Below are 14,106 nucleotides of genomic sequence, written 5' to 3'. Positions count from 1 at the left end.
GTAGTGTATAGTGTGTTCTATTCAATTTTGCCTATGTGTTAAAATGTTTTTGTAGTGTATTTTGTGTTCTATTCAATTTTGCCTATGTGTTAAAATGTTTTTGTAGTGTATTGTGTGTTCTATTTAATTTTGCCTATGTGTTAAAATGTTTTTGTAGTGTATTTAGTGTGTGTTATAATGTTCTTGTAGTGTATGTTGTGTTCTGTTGAATTTTTGATCAAAGTTCTAAATTTAATAATTCATTTTAAGTGTACCTTATCGTCCCTTTCAATCTGCAGGATTATTTCACTTCTACCCTTTATAACTTGTAAAATACTAACCCATACTTTTATGCAATACATCCCTGCACCCTGGTGTTATCAGTAGACAATCTGCAGGGAATAACAGTCATGGGGATACAGTACTTTCTTCACATAATCTATGTAGTGTAAAGGTATTCCAGTTTTATGGGGATTACAATTCACCTGAAAATAACAACATATACCAACAAAGTAGGAAATATCTACTTTATTAAGTGGCTAGTTTATTTCAGTATTCTACAGATATAAATGTACATTTAAAAGACAGTATGAAGGGAGGAGTCTTACAGCAAAGTAATAAATAGACGTATCCATCCAAAACTAACACAGAAGTAAAATAGGCTTACACTATCAACAAAATGTTAGTGACACAGTCATTACTTGAATTTAAGATTGTCTGTTACAAAACAAGGTACGTACAAAATGAACAGATCAAATTATCAGATAATTGTTTGACAAGTGACAGAAACATTCATATAAAGTTAAAATGGAATGGTGATTCTCGATCATGGTCAGAATAACTCAGAATTAATTTGTTATCCTAATAAGAAATTAATTACATTTATTCTCGAGAAAAATAAAGTGTTGAGAAGTTACTGTAAGTAACACATACATTTACACAAATTAAATGGGAAAACAAAAAAAAAATATTTATACTATTTACATAGAAAATGCTTTTCTTTTTAGTGACTCTTTTGAGTAATGTTATTTTGCAAATATATTCACAACTACAGAAACTTGTCTCCTTTACATAACATACAAGTGCATGTAGACACTAGTTCTATACTAAGAACATATGGCAACTCAGGGCTCTAAACATTACAAAACTAAGAAACAGAATAAAACTGGCATTAAAATAATTATGAATCACCAAAACGTTAAGCTGGTCAAAAATAAAAGCATTAATTTTCAGATTTTTAAAAATATGGTGTGATATATATTTATAAAAAACAAGATATTCATTTGACTAGATTGCTGGTATGTGAGTATGTGCTTTATTTTTTAAAATAACTCTACCCCTAAGCCCTTCCCACCCTACCCTCCCACCCTCATGTCATTCTGACATTGTACGTTGTCTGTTGTGCAAGGGCACTAAGTACCTTAACATTTGTACGCTTCTTGGCTGTATCTGAAATTACAGTAACACTAAATCTTTACATTTTATAGATATCTTTCTTTCTTTCTTTCATTCTTCTGTTAAGCGATTACACTAAATCCATAAAAAAAAATTTTGTGTACCGTATCACTGATTTAATTATGGCTGTAATAATACCGATGATAGTTTCCAGGTCTAGAAATCAGAGAGCACCATCAGGGGGTAAGCTGGCAGAGTCATCTGTATGTGAAAGTAGGAACTATAGGCAGACGATACAATGACCGTTTTGAGCATTTTCCTTAATGACTTTACAGTTTTTTTTTGTGGACTTTGCCCATGACTACGTTGTTATTGGAGGTACAAATGGGAAAAATGTCACATTTCATGTGTAAAAGGAGAAATAACATCATGCAGTGATTGCGGACAGACGAGAAAACACCTTACAACGCTTCATTTGAAGTACAGGACGACTCCATATCATACCAGGGGGGTATCATAAAAAACAAATGAAAATGTGGGACGAGTCCATCTCATATGAGGGGAGTATTGCAAAAATGGAAGAGAGCTTCCATCGTATATAGTCCATACTACAGAACGTCCATATGATAAAACGTCCATGAGGCCAAAATGTCCATATGGTGAAAATGTCCATGTACTAAATGTCCATATGACAGAAAGGCCATATGATAAACCGTCCGTTAGGTCAAAATGTCCATAGTGTCAAACGTCCATAATGTCCAAGTTCAAAGGAAAATTCTGCTTGAATAGAACACAATACATTTTATTCCATAACTCGTACAAATAAATTATTAATCATCAGGAACCAGAGCCCCACTTTAAGATGGTAACTAATACTTTTAAGATTTAACAGAATTTCTCCTTTTTCTTTGTACCTGTTGTAGTTTCTCACAATCTCGAGAATTTGTCTTTGATTCGTCAAATACGTTTCATTCCCGGCTCTTTAATGTGTGTATGCCTCACTCTTGCTTGCAATATTTGTGTCCAAATTCCATTTTCTTCGCGCTTTAGGCACTGTATAAATCGCCAAGTGGATGGATGTACAGCCATCACGCGTTGAAGAAGATTGTGCCAGTCTTCTACCGCGTTGTTTGTGTGTTGCATGCCTTTCAGGCTTGGAAGGTTCATGTTCCTGTATCGCCAATATATTTTTGTCCTATCTCTATTAAAGTCATGATGTTGGTACAGGTATCCACGAAAAGAAAGAAGTGGCTTACCCTTCTGTGATGGCACTAACTGAGGATTTCGTTCCGTCTTTAAAAAATTCAGTTCTGATTAGTTCTGCGTTTGAAAATTTTTACATAGGTTACTATAACTACCATGAACAATGGATATAGTGTACATTATACTACTATGGACATTTTGACTCTGGACGATTTAACATGGACATTTTCAACGCGGACATTATTCCATGGACATTGTGACGTATGGACATTATAATCCTGAACTTTATGTCTGGTAACTGGAAGAGACGTCAGCCAGTAATGTGACGTAGTTACACAATCAAGGGATTTAAAAATCTTCTGTCATTTGTTAAATGTTATTTAAAAAAGACACTATTTTAATTATCTAAGAAATATAGGATTTGAGGGAGGTGGGATATAATGGTAGGGACTGGATTAATCTTGCTGAGGATTGGGAGCAATGGCGAGATTATGCGAGGGCGGCAATGAATCTCCGGGTTCTCTAAAAGCCATTTTTAAGTAAGTAAGTAACAAATATAGTTTTGATGTCAGAAATCACCTGCTCCAGGGAAAAGAGGTTGGTTACCGGTATCTGATTATGCTTGTTCCACACAATCAAAATTTTCTTTCAATTCAATACTTTACAAGAAAACTTTCAAAGATTATCAAAGATTGGTCAATATTGAAAAAGATTTGTCAAAAACTGTTTCATATTGCTAAAGACATGACAAGATTTTAAAACATATGCTTCAAGTTCATTGTAACCTTTGTAGGCCTACCTACCAAATATTATAAAATATAATTAAATGTAAAATTGCACTGTACGAAAGGCTCATTGCTCAAGAGTAGCACGACAGAAGCCAAACTGTTAAGGGAACTCATATGTTAAAATTGATCAAAAAATTGTTTATCAGATTTTCATAAACATATTGGTTCCTAATACAGTAACACCTGCCTAAAGCGGAACCTGAATAAACCGAAAACCTGCCTTAAACGTAATTTTTCTCTGGTTCCCTGAAGTTATAAGACATTTTATACAGTGTAAAACGGAAACCTATCTAACATGGAAACGGAATAATATTACAAGTTCCACGAGAAAAAAGTCATTGAATAAAACGGAAATCCTACCAGTGCAATGCAATAAAATTAAAACGAAATAATAGAGAAATGGTACCTGGCAAAAAAGTGTACTATTCACTAGTTTTCTCAACTGGGTGTTGAGTGTGATGCAATGTTTGTTCTGTGCCATTAGTGTGGTACTGAAATTACCTGTTTATTTTTCTTAAAATTTAAATTTTCCCTGTGTGTACTGAAATAGCACAGAAGTACGTAACAAATCAGCCAACTTGCATAAAACAAAAATTATTTCTGGCTCCAAGCACTTCCAGTTTAGACAGGAAATTTTTAAATCTGAAAATGTTCCCTTATTTAGGCTTCTTTGCAAAGTTTCAAAATTGTATAATATCAGAAAATGATATTCGGCAGCACTTTTTCTTTTTTATTTTATTGGTTTATTTTACGACACTGTATCAACATCTAGGTTATTTAGTGTCTGAATGAAATGAAGGTGATAATGCCAGTGAAATGAGTCCGGGGTCCAGCACCGAAAGTTACCCAGTATTTGCTCGTATTGGGTTGAGGGAAAACCCCGGAAAAAACCTCAACCAGGTACTTTGCCCTGACCGGGATTCGAACCCGGGCCACCTGGTTTCGCGGCCAGACGCGCTGACCGTTACTCCACAGGTGTGGACCACTTTTTTTTAATCAGTAATAATATTATGACAAAGTACACGTAATAATGGAGTTTTGTATAATGTTTCTTTATGATGGTAATATGAAACTCTTTAAGTAGTTTAGAACATAACATAAATGGCATATTATCATTATTCTAAAACAAACAGAAATATTCAAATATAATTTTGACCACAGATGCTGTTATGCTTGAGAACTTTCAGTTTAGAATTTTGCAATTTTATGATAACATTTGGCTGAGATACAATAACCCCAAAAATGCAGTAACTTTAACAAGCAATGATTATCATAAAAACTGGCAACACTCAACTTAGTTGAACTAGGCCTATAAATTAGGGAAAACATTAAATCTAGAGTCAAGTGTGGTAGTAGAGAGAGGTGTCTAGGAACAGTGGTAACAGCATTAAACAGTTTTGATAGCTGTCATGTATCTTCTTTCAAAAAATACAGACATCAACCTCAACAAAAAGTTTAAAAACTGAAATTCCTTACAATAACATCAATTTTTCTGAAAGAAGCGTTCACATCTGCACCGAAAGTACCGAAAAATTCTTCTGTAAGTATATTTCCTCTCTTTTTCCACAATGAATCCATAATTTTGTATGCGACAAATTTCTACTAACAATACTGTCTATACGGAGTGAATAAAAAGTATGGAACCATGTTTGTAGCTTTATTATTTCTAATGTTACGAAGAAACTATTAATACAAAAGTTGTAGGACATCAAAGAAGGAATATTTTGAACATGTTTTCAAGTACTATACTTTTCACTTATAAAGGATGTGCCAATGAGTTTGTTTTTATTTTAATGGCACCATGTACTTATTTCCACATTTTTGGATTCTTCAGGTCTCAGTACGCACAAAATCATATTTTTAAACTACTCTTTTGTAAAAATTATCTCTTTTGATGACAATGTATACGTACTGGATAAAGGGAAATTTTAATGCTTCAATACACCAATTTGAGGAGGCTTTGGATTAAACAATTGCAGACAAAAGCTAATAGAAACAAGTCAATAAAGTTAATAAAAAACAAATAACTGAATAACGATGGTTAATCATTAAACAATTTCAAAAACAGATTTATGCATTGTTTGGTAGTAAATGGGGGCCATTTTGAGCACCTTTTGTAAACTGAAATCAACATATGATACAACACAACAATGCTAATTTTCATTTTAATGAGTTTTCTTGCTTTAAAATCCATGTATTGTTTTACTATTGCAGTTAAATTTCAATGATGCCTATCCTATAATGTGTCTTTTTTTAAATTATAAATTTAAATAACATTAATATTGTTATTCAATTGCTTTTATTAGCTTTATTCACTTGTTTCTATAAGTTTTGTCTGTAATTGTTTAATCCACAGCCTCCTGAAATTGGTGTACTGAAGCATTCAAATTTCTCTTTATTCAGTACACATACATTGTCATCAAAAGAGGTAATTTTTAAAAAACAATAGTTTATAAATGACAAAAAAAAAAAAAAAAAAAACGATTTTGTACGTACTGTCGGTGACGCAGGAGAAGACGACAGCGGACTGAGGAGGAAGGGATGTGAACAGATAACGTACGGCAACACGTCAATATTTGTAATGTAGTAAGCGGAAACATTAGGTCTCCTTCTGTTCAACTTAGCTTTAATTTCCATACGCATTGTTACTCATGTTTCCTGCACGAGTAATAACCTGGCTACTGGGATGCTTATCTGAGCGATGTTTATAATAATCAGCAGCGATAGTCAAGAAGGTCACATTCTTTCCGCTCGTCTTCTCCTGAGTAATGGACAGTACTGAGACCGGAAGAATCCAAAAATGGGGAAATAAGTACATGGTAAAGGTAAAGGTATCCCCGTAACATGCCATGAAGGCACTTGGGGGGCATGGAGGTAGAGCCCCATGCTTTCCATGACCTCGGCACTAGAATGAGGTGGTGTGGTCGGCATCACGCTCTGACCGCCTTTTACCCCCGGGAAAGACCCGGTACTCAATTTTATAGAAGGCTGAGTGAACCTTGGGGCCATTCTGAAAGTTTGGCAACGAGAAAAAATCCTGTCACCACCTGGGATCGAACCCCGGACCTACATGGTGCCATTTAAAAAAAAAACAGACTCCTTAGCACACTCTTCATAAATGAAAAGCATACTATTTAAAAACATGTTCAAAATATTCCTTCTTTGATAGCCTACAACTTTTGTATAAATAGTTTCTTCATAAAATTAGAAATAAGAAAGTTACAAGCATTGTTCCATTCTTTTTACTCACCCTGTTTATCATTAAGTAGGGTTTTTAGATGGCAGGGCAAGTAACAGAACTTTTACAACTTACAAAATACGGTATTTTAAATTCTCCTGGATCCAGCACTACTTCCATTTCTGGAATACTTTCAACACTCTTTGACTCTAATGAATAGAAGTGATAAGTAAATTCACAAAGAGCATTTGAAATAATTTCAGATACAGCCAACGATTTTTCACATTAAATCCCTTAAAAATAAAGCAGAACACAGTGCTGAGACATCTGCTACGTTGCCAGGGAATCAACCTGACGAGTGCACGTTAATATACAAGACACGATAATTAATAAACACTAAAAGAATTTTACAAAGTAGCTGCTGATACAACATAAGAAGACTTGGCAATATCCAACTCAGAGTTGGTATCCATCTTCTGGATTAAACAGCAAGCATGTTTGGGAAGATTTCTCGTTTTGTTTGGACACTTGGTAGAATGAACACTACAGAATATATCATTTTGGCCTCGTATTTCGAACACCACTTTTTTTTTTTTGTTTAAATCATATACGGTACATCATCTTCACTTTGGACAGTTCTTTCCTAGTGACACTCGACAATGCATGAATGCAGAACCGAACCCACGACTACAAGCTACATTCCTGCTCCACAACATTTACAACTCAACAAAACATCTGCTTCAAGGCTATCCCTATCTGGAAAACAGAATCAAAGTCTGGCTACAGTCTGTCTCATGTTCTTGTAAATTGTTTATAAAAAAACTGACGTATTTTATTTATCGTTGTTTTAAAATTAATTTTAAATGTCAGTAACTGAAAATAAATATCATAAAATAAACTGTTTTTATGATAGGCATTTAGTTCATTCCATAGAGACAAACCATGTCATATCTTTATTATTATTATTATTATTATTATTATTATTATTATTATTATTATTATTATTATTATTATTATCATCAAATACCTTACTATAATAATACCGGACAGCTGTATGCTAGCAGCATTGGCGTGAGTGCGAAATATCGCGAAACTGACACCTAGCGGAGAGGGATGGAATTACGTCCACATATACAAATATTAACATAGCGAGATTCGGACTATTGTTTAAAATGTGAGTTACTAATGTAGAATTACATATGAAACACTTAAGAAATGTTGAATAATATTTAATGTAAAATTATTATCTTATATCAAAGCTGCATATTACGAGAAATATTGCATACTTTATATTACTTTCCGTAATTAATTGTTACATAATTTTTCTTTGGTTTACCGAGACAAAATCAATCTGATATTAGGAATGAATTTACAATAATGTTTTATATACGCATTGCTGACAACTGCAAAGATAAAATTGACAATAATCTTATGCTTGTAATAATTAGTAAAGGCATGTGGACAACAATAAAACTTAATTTGATAAAACCTTAAAATCCAATACATTTTAACTTCTATTAATTTATTAGGTCTAAATAAAAAAGCCAATTTTTATTCTTGTATCTACACAGAGACAAAGGCATTAGGCTTAATAAAGAATTTTGTTGACTCACATTTTATGAACCATCGGAAATCGAAAGTACGATTTGGAGCAATTTGTAATGCTGTAATTGTAGCAATTATAAACAGCACACATACACCCTGACATTTTAATCACAGCACTAATTAATAAAACTATTAACTAGCCCAGCATCAATATACATTGCAGTTAATTACAGCTTGTTTCGCGAGTATCTCCACATCGGCAGGTAGGTAGCAGCACCAGCGTCGTTTGCACGCAAAACTGCTAGCTGTCCGGTATTATTATAGTAAGGTATTTGTTATTATTAGACAGTCATTTGCCTCTTATTTATTCGCTTATCGGAGTTTCCTCAAATCAGCAAAGGCTGCAATTAAACAAAGCAAACAAACAAGCAATGACAATTAACAAGGAAAATAAAAATGACGTATCAGTTTTTAAGTCCAGTAAGTGAAAATCCATATAAGTGATTTCGTAAGACTTTGAATGACTCACGCATAAGAAAGATAAAATATTTAAATAAAATAACTTAAATGTTAATTGTGTCAATTACGTAATATTTAGTATAGTTTGATATTTTTACTACATAAAATTCTCTCTCATTTACCACAAGACAGAATTATTTCCTTTACGGCATCTACCACAACAAGCATAATTTTACAACCCTTGGTAAACGTGACTTAGGTCGATCTAGGACAAGATGGAGAGATCCAGTCAGTCCAGCGAATAGGAATTACAAAGAATGGACACTGAGCGAATTTTCCTGTGTTTTGTTTCTCTGTGTGCCGGCGTTTAGTTCCACTTTCAAGCGCTAGAGGTTAGTGTAATCGAGCACATTCTAAGATAATAATTGAGAATAGAGTTGAGACACAGGATCCAAACATCGCCTACCTTATTGCATAATCCAGTAACGTTTTGCTTCAAATAAACTCAAGTTAACAGCTTTGCCTTATTTCTCAGTGACAAACTAGTTGTAATAATATTTTTTTTATGTTTTATATATTATAAAATAATATAATACATTATAAAATTATGTATCAAATTCGTTTAATATTTGTATACAATATAACATAGGTATATGGTTTCACTTCTCACAGGAGTTTTGTTTTTCCATTTTCAGCGCTATCAAATCATTACATATTTTAATTGTTGATGGGGTCAACGTCTCAACTCTCATTATAAAGAAACTCTAGAGTCTACACATTACAGTTAATGACGGATTTCTTATTTCATCGATCCAAATTATTTTATTTGAGTACATAATGTACCTAGATGTATTAATTATATGTGTTATATTTCCGCTGTGTCGACTGCTAGCTAGTGTGATGTCAGTGCCAACTCCTGGGAGAAAGCAGAATCTCACACTCAAACTGGTTTGAAGGTCATTGAAATCAGTCCTGCTACATCAAAGGTACCGACGCGAAGTGTCCATACTATATAATTATCTATATGCTGGGGACAGCAATGACCCAATCTTGGAAGGAAGAAGAAGCGATCTTATTGTTGCATCATAATCATCTTCCAAACATGTATTAGACCATGTGGCCTGTTTCAGACTCGATTCATCTTTTTGCAAGACATTCTACTGATCTTTCCCTGGTGGTCTGAAACGGATCATTTTTGGGATTCTGCTGTTATTCATCCATTTTTCTCTCTGTGATCCTATTGTTTTACAGATCATAATTATGGTATGTACTCGTTAAAAACGAAATTTTTTTTCAGTTTTCTGTTTAATATTTCATGTGAAGTTATATTTTTATACATGATGCAAGACTTTCATAATTGAAACATTTTCGTCAAAATGAAAGATTCTAAAATTTACAAATATCGTCTCCAAGTAAATCTGAAGTAGGTATAGGCCTATATGATTTCATAAAATCCAAGTAAATTTAAAGTAAGCATATAAGTTTTCATAAAAGTAGCATAACAGTAAAAGAATATGTTCCGTTTAAGCTATTATTTCTCAGTGTACTGTACAAAATAATATATTTTATTATTTAAAAATCTATTTATTTTTCGTCACACTTGTCACATCAAACAGAATGTAGGAAAGTTGCCAGAGAGATGGATTATTATTTATAACCTTCAAATTAAAAAGAAATAGAATTCTACACATTAAACATGTCATAGTATGTTGTATTTGGAACTAAATATTAAAAAACGGAGTTGCAACTATTTTATTTATTTATTTAATTTTTTTTTTTTTAGTTTAATTGATTATAACTAATATCCTGCCTTCCGACTGCAGCATAACAATATTTCCTGGCCTTTTAAAATAAATTACATCTTCATCTTTGTAGGAAAATTCAGTAAACGAAACTGAAAATGTACAAGCCTTTATAGTATACTGGTATGTGAACAGACTAAAATCAAAGATTCTGCTTAATAATAAAAGATTTTTGGCCTCTTGGTTACCACGAACTATCCTTCAGGCTTGCCCAAGACATGAAAATAGTGTCATAAAGACTGTCTGAATTTTTAAAATAATTCTGCTGTGATAATGAAATAAGTTTCAGAAATTATAAAGTATTGTAATAAAAAAAGGTAAGCATCCCTATAAATTTCATAACTAAATTCGATATTGAATATAATTCTTTTTCATACAAATCGCTAGTTAATTTATTGGTGTAGCTATACTTTTTATACATTATAAAATTTCAGCAATTCGATTTGTACTAATAATATAAAAATTATTTTGACGAAAATAAAATGTCAGATGTGGAAGAAAAATAAAAAATTACTATTTCATACCGTGCGTAACAATCTAAATAGTTTTATTTACTTAGAAATTAACAACTACTCAGAAATAATACCAGTGCCTACAAAAAAAAGTGTAAGTTTAATGTTCTTGTAAAGAAAATTTAATGTAAAACATAGAATAAGAAATATTTTATCTTCCAAAACACTGGGAATATTTAGTAAGGGTATACATTGTCACTATTTACACTATTCATGTTACAGTACAATAGAAACAACACAGAATTTATCTTTTTTCTACACGTTTTGTGAAACAGACAGAATTTCGTCCATTAAAAATTTAAAAATAATTTAAAAAAGATCAGTTTGGAAACAATAGAGACTAGATTAGATGAGTCTTCTTTTTTTTTTGCGGAGAATCTGGTTTGTTTTTCTTTTATTTCGCTCGTCATCTGTTTTCCACAAAGATTATATCCTTCAACTTAAAATATCTTGCCAACTTCTGTACATCACTTAAAATGTTAACTCAACAATGCAGGACAAATTAAATTTTTGGCGTTAATAAAACACATCCAGTAATCTCCAACCACGCCATCTATTCTACAACTTTTGTACACATTTTTGTCATTAGAAGACATACCTAACACAGTACGAGGATTATAACTTCATAGAAAGAGCCTGGTAGCAGATGTGGAGCATCTGACTCAATGCTACTTAAACAAATACATTACCCCTACCTTACTGGGCTAATATAACATTACGTTTATGCACCAATAATGTTTAGAATGAGACGTTGGGAACATCCTATCTCCCAGTCGACCTACAGACAGCACAGAACCTCGGGGGGGTGAGCCATGCAGGGTTGTGTGGATGTAATAAATAGTAAGTACAATTATGCTTCACATATGAAACACACATAACCTCAAATCTCTAGCAGATTCTGTAGATCTGCTGCTTTGTAAAAGACGCTGAGGAGAAAATGCAGTAAAGTACAATTAAAAAAATTACTCAGTTTCACATGATCATATGTGAGTCATCCATAAAAATGTATCATCGCCCTTGTATCATTACAACCGTACTTCACAATAAAGTATAACCATCAGGATAACATTAAGGAACGCGTGTTACAGTGTTATAAAAACTATTTTACATTCCGTTAAATTGTCATGAGTACTCAACATTTCATAACTTCTTCTTAACTTCTCAAGATTGTAAAATAATCTTCTGAAAGTTCACAGAAGGTACTGGTGTTAATTGTCTTTCTTACATCTTAAAATTTATTTATTTTTTTACCTTCTATTTTAGTGCCATATTTCAGAGACTAACAGTTCTCTGGGCCAAAAACAAAATCTTTTTCACGATACACGAATACGTTACATGCATACAAACACCCACACACACTAAAACTTCACGAAGACGAAGGCACCGAACATTTATAATAATACTTAGAAAAACAAAAAAAAAAAAAAAAGGAAGGATCTCTGCCTAAATAAATGCAGTTATAATATAGAGTTAAGAAATAAACTCAAAACTATAAATACAAAGCTAGAAACTGTCAGTTCTTTAGGCTGCCATCGAATATCGTGGAGATACAAGTATTAAAACGGGAGCATCTACATCTTTACCACGATATGGCGCTTTTCTTGTTCAATTAAGTCTTTTCTTTGTTGAAATGGCAAGTAAACAATATTAATAATAAATCTGCTTTAATGATGATGGGATAATGATAATGATGATGATGATGCTAATAATGAACTAGAATAATGAGCGTCATAAAAAATATAGATAATACTTAGACCGAGAATTACGAATCTCTCAGTTCTCTCTCACACTCAGAGGAATCTCGCATCACTTCCAGTCAGATAAACCTTCTTCTGCCGGTGCTGCCATGAAAATCTGGAATGCTGCTTCGCTGTGGTTCATCCTTCAATTTTGCTGCCGTCAACATCTCGCTCCCACTCTTGAGATTTATATCCAAAGGTTTCGTAACTTGTTCACGAGTTTAACTCAGCCCTAAGGAAGAAAACAAACGGTATTAGTTGCTACAATCAATCTATAAACTAACAAATTCATCACACATTGTGCTTAGGACAGATTTCTATTGTCGGACCATCGGATCTGTGCCCCTTCAGCGCTGTCGTCGTTCTTGGAAAAGTTAACACCTCTACTCACCCCATTCCACCCTTTTCTCTCCCACTACGTCAAACAGCAGGCCACGAAACTTGCCGAATAGGAATGTTGCCAAATTCCGTCAAACAGTGTCATGTCTCTTGAATATTGCTTATAATAATGTAAGGTTAATTATTACTTATTCATAATTTAATTTAAGTAGGTCTAATGACGCTGATTGACTTATGCAAAATGCTATTACTTGCTTAATAATATTTCTTTCACCACTCCGTGCTACAGTATTCATGTTGAGTTGACAACACTGGACTGCAAGTGCAAATAAACTGTCCCACAAGAAGGCTCAAAATTGTGAGTAGTGGGGGAGAGAAAGAGAGAGGGGTAGAAAAGAGAGAAATAGGAATACAGGGAGAGAAATGAATTGCCGAGGCTGAAAAGGAATTAAGGTTCAGTTCGCATATCTTACGGGGGCACAGATCCGATGGTCGGACTATACAATGCTAATGGCAAACATGCACTAAATTTATTCTTTTCTTAACAAGTTGGTGCATAAATTCGTAGCGTTTTTGTTTTCAATGACAATAGGGCATTTGTAAAAACTTTGTTTGAAATTTGTCATTTGTAAGAAGTCACTTGTAGGAACTTTGTTTGTAATTTGTAATTTGTAGGAACTTTGTTTGGAATTTGTCATTTGTAGAAACTTTGTTTGAAATTTGTCATTTATAGGAACTTTGTTTGGAATTTGTAATTTGTAAGAACTGTGTTTGGAAATTGTCATATGTAAAAACTTTGCTTGGAATAATTTGTCATATATAGAAACTTTCTTTGCAATTTGTCATTTGTAAGAACTTTGTTTGGAAGTTGGCATGTGTAAGAACTGTGTTTGGAAATTGTCATATATTATGTAAAAACTTTGTTTGGAATTTGTCATATATAGAAACTTTGTTTGGAAGTTGTCATTTGTAAGAATTTTGTTTGGAATTTGTCATTTGTAGGAACTTTGTTTGGAAGTTGTCATTTGTAAAAACTTTGTTTGGAATTTGTCATATATAGAAACTTTCTTTGGAATTTGTCATTTGTAGAAACTTTGTTTGGAAGTTGTCATTTGTAGGCACTTTGTTTGGAAATTGTCATTTGTAAGAACTTTGTTTGGAAGTTGT

General features: G+C 32.9%; 1 protein-coding gene across 1 annotated transcript in view; it reads right to left on the bottom strand.

Moving 5' to 3' along the window:
* Nucleotides 1-492: 492 nt before the first annotated feature.
* LOC138700214 (ras-GEF domain-containing family member 1B-A) overlaps nt 493-14,106 on the bottom strand; it is a 760,608-nt gene continuing 746,994 nt past the window's right edge. Inside the window, exon 10 of the mRNA XM_069826665.1 lies at nt 493-12,832. Within this exon, the coding sequence (XP_069682766.1) occupies nt 12,814-12,832 (19 nt within the window). The 3' untranslated portion in view covers nt 493-12,813. The remainder of the gene's footprint in view (nt 12,833-14,106) is intronic.

The sequence above is a fragment of the Periplaneta americana genome, chromosome 5 (genome assembly GCF_040183065.1).
Source record: "Periplaneta americana isolate PAMFEO1 chromosome 5, P.americana_PAMFEO1_priV1, whole genome shotgun sequence".
Lineage (NCBI taxonomy): Eukaryota > Metazoa > Arthropoda > Insecta > Blattodea > Blattidae > Periplaneta > Periplaneta americana.
This window is presented reverse-complemented; position numbering and strand designations above follow the sequence as displayed.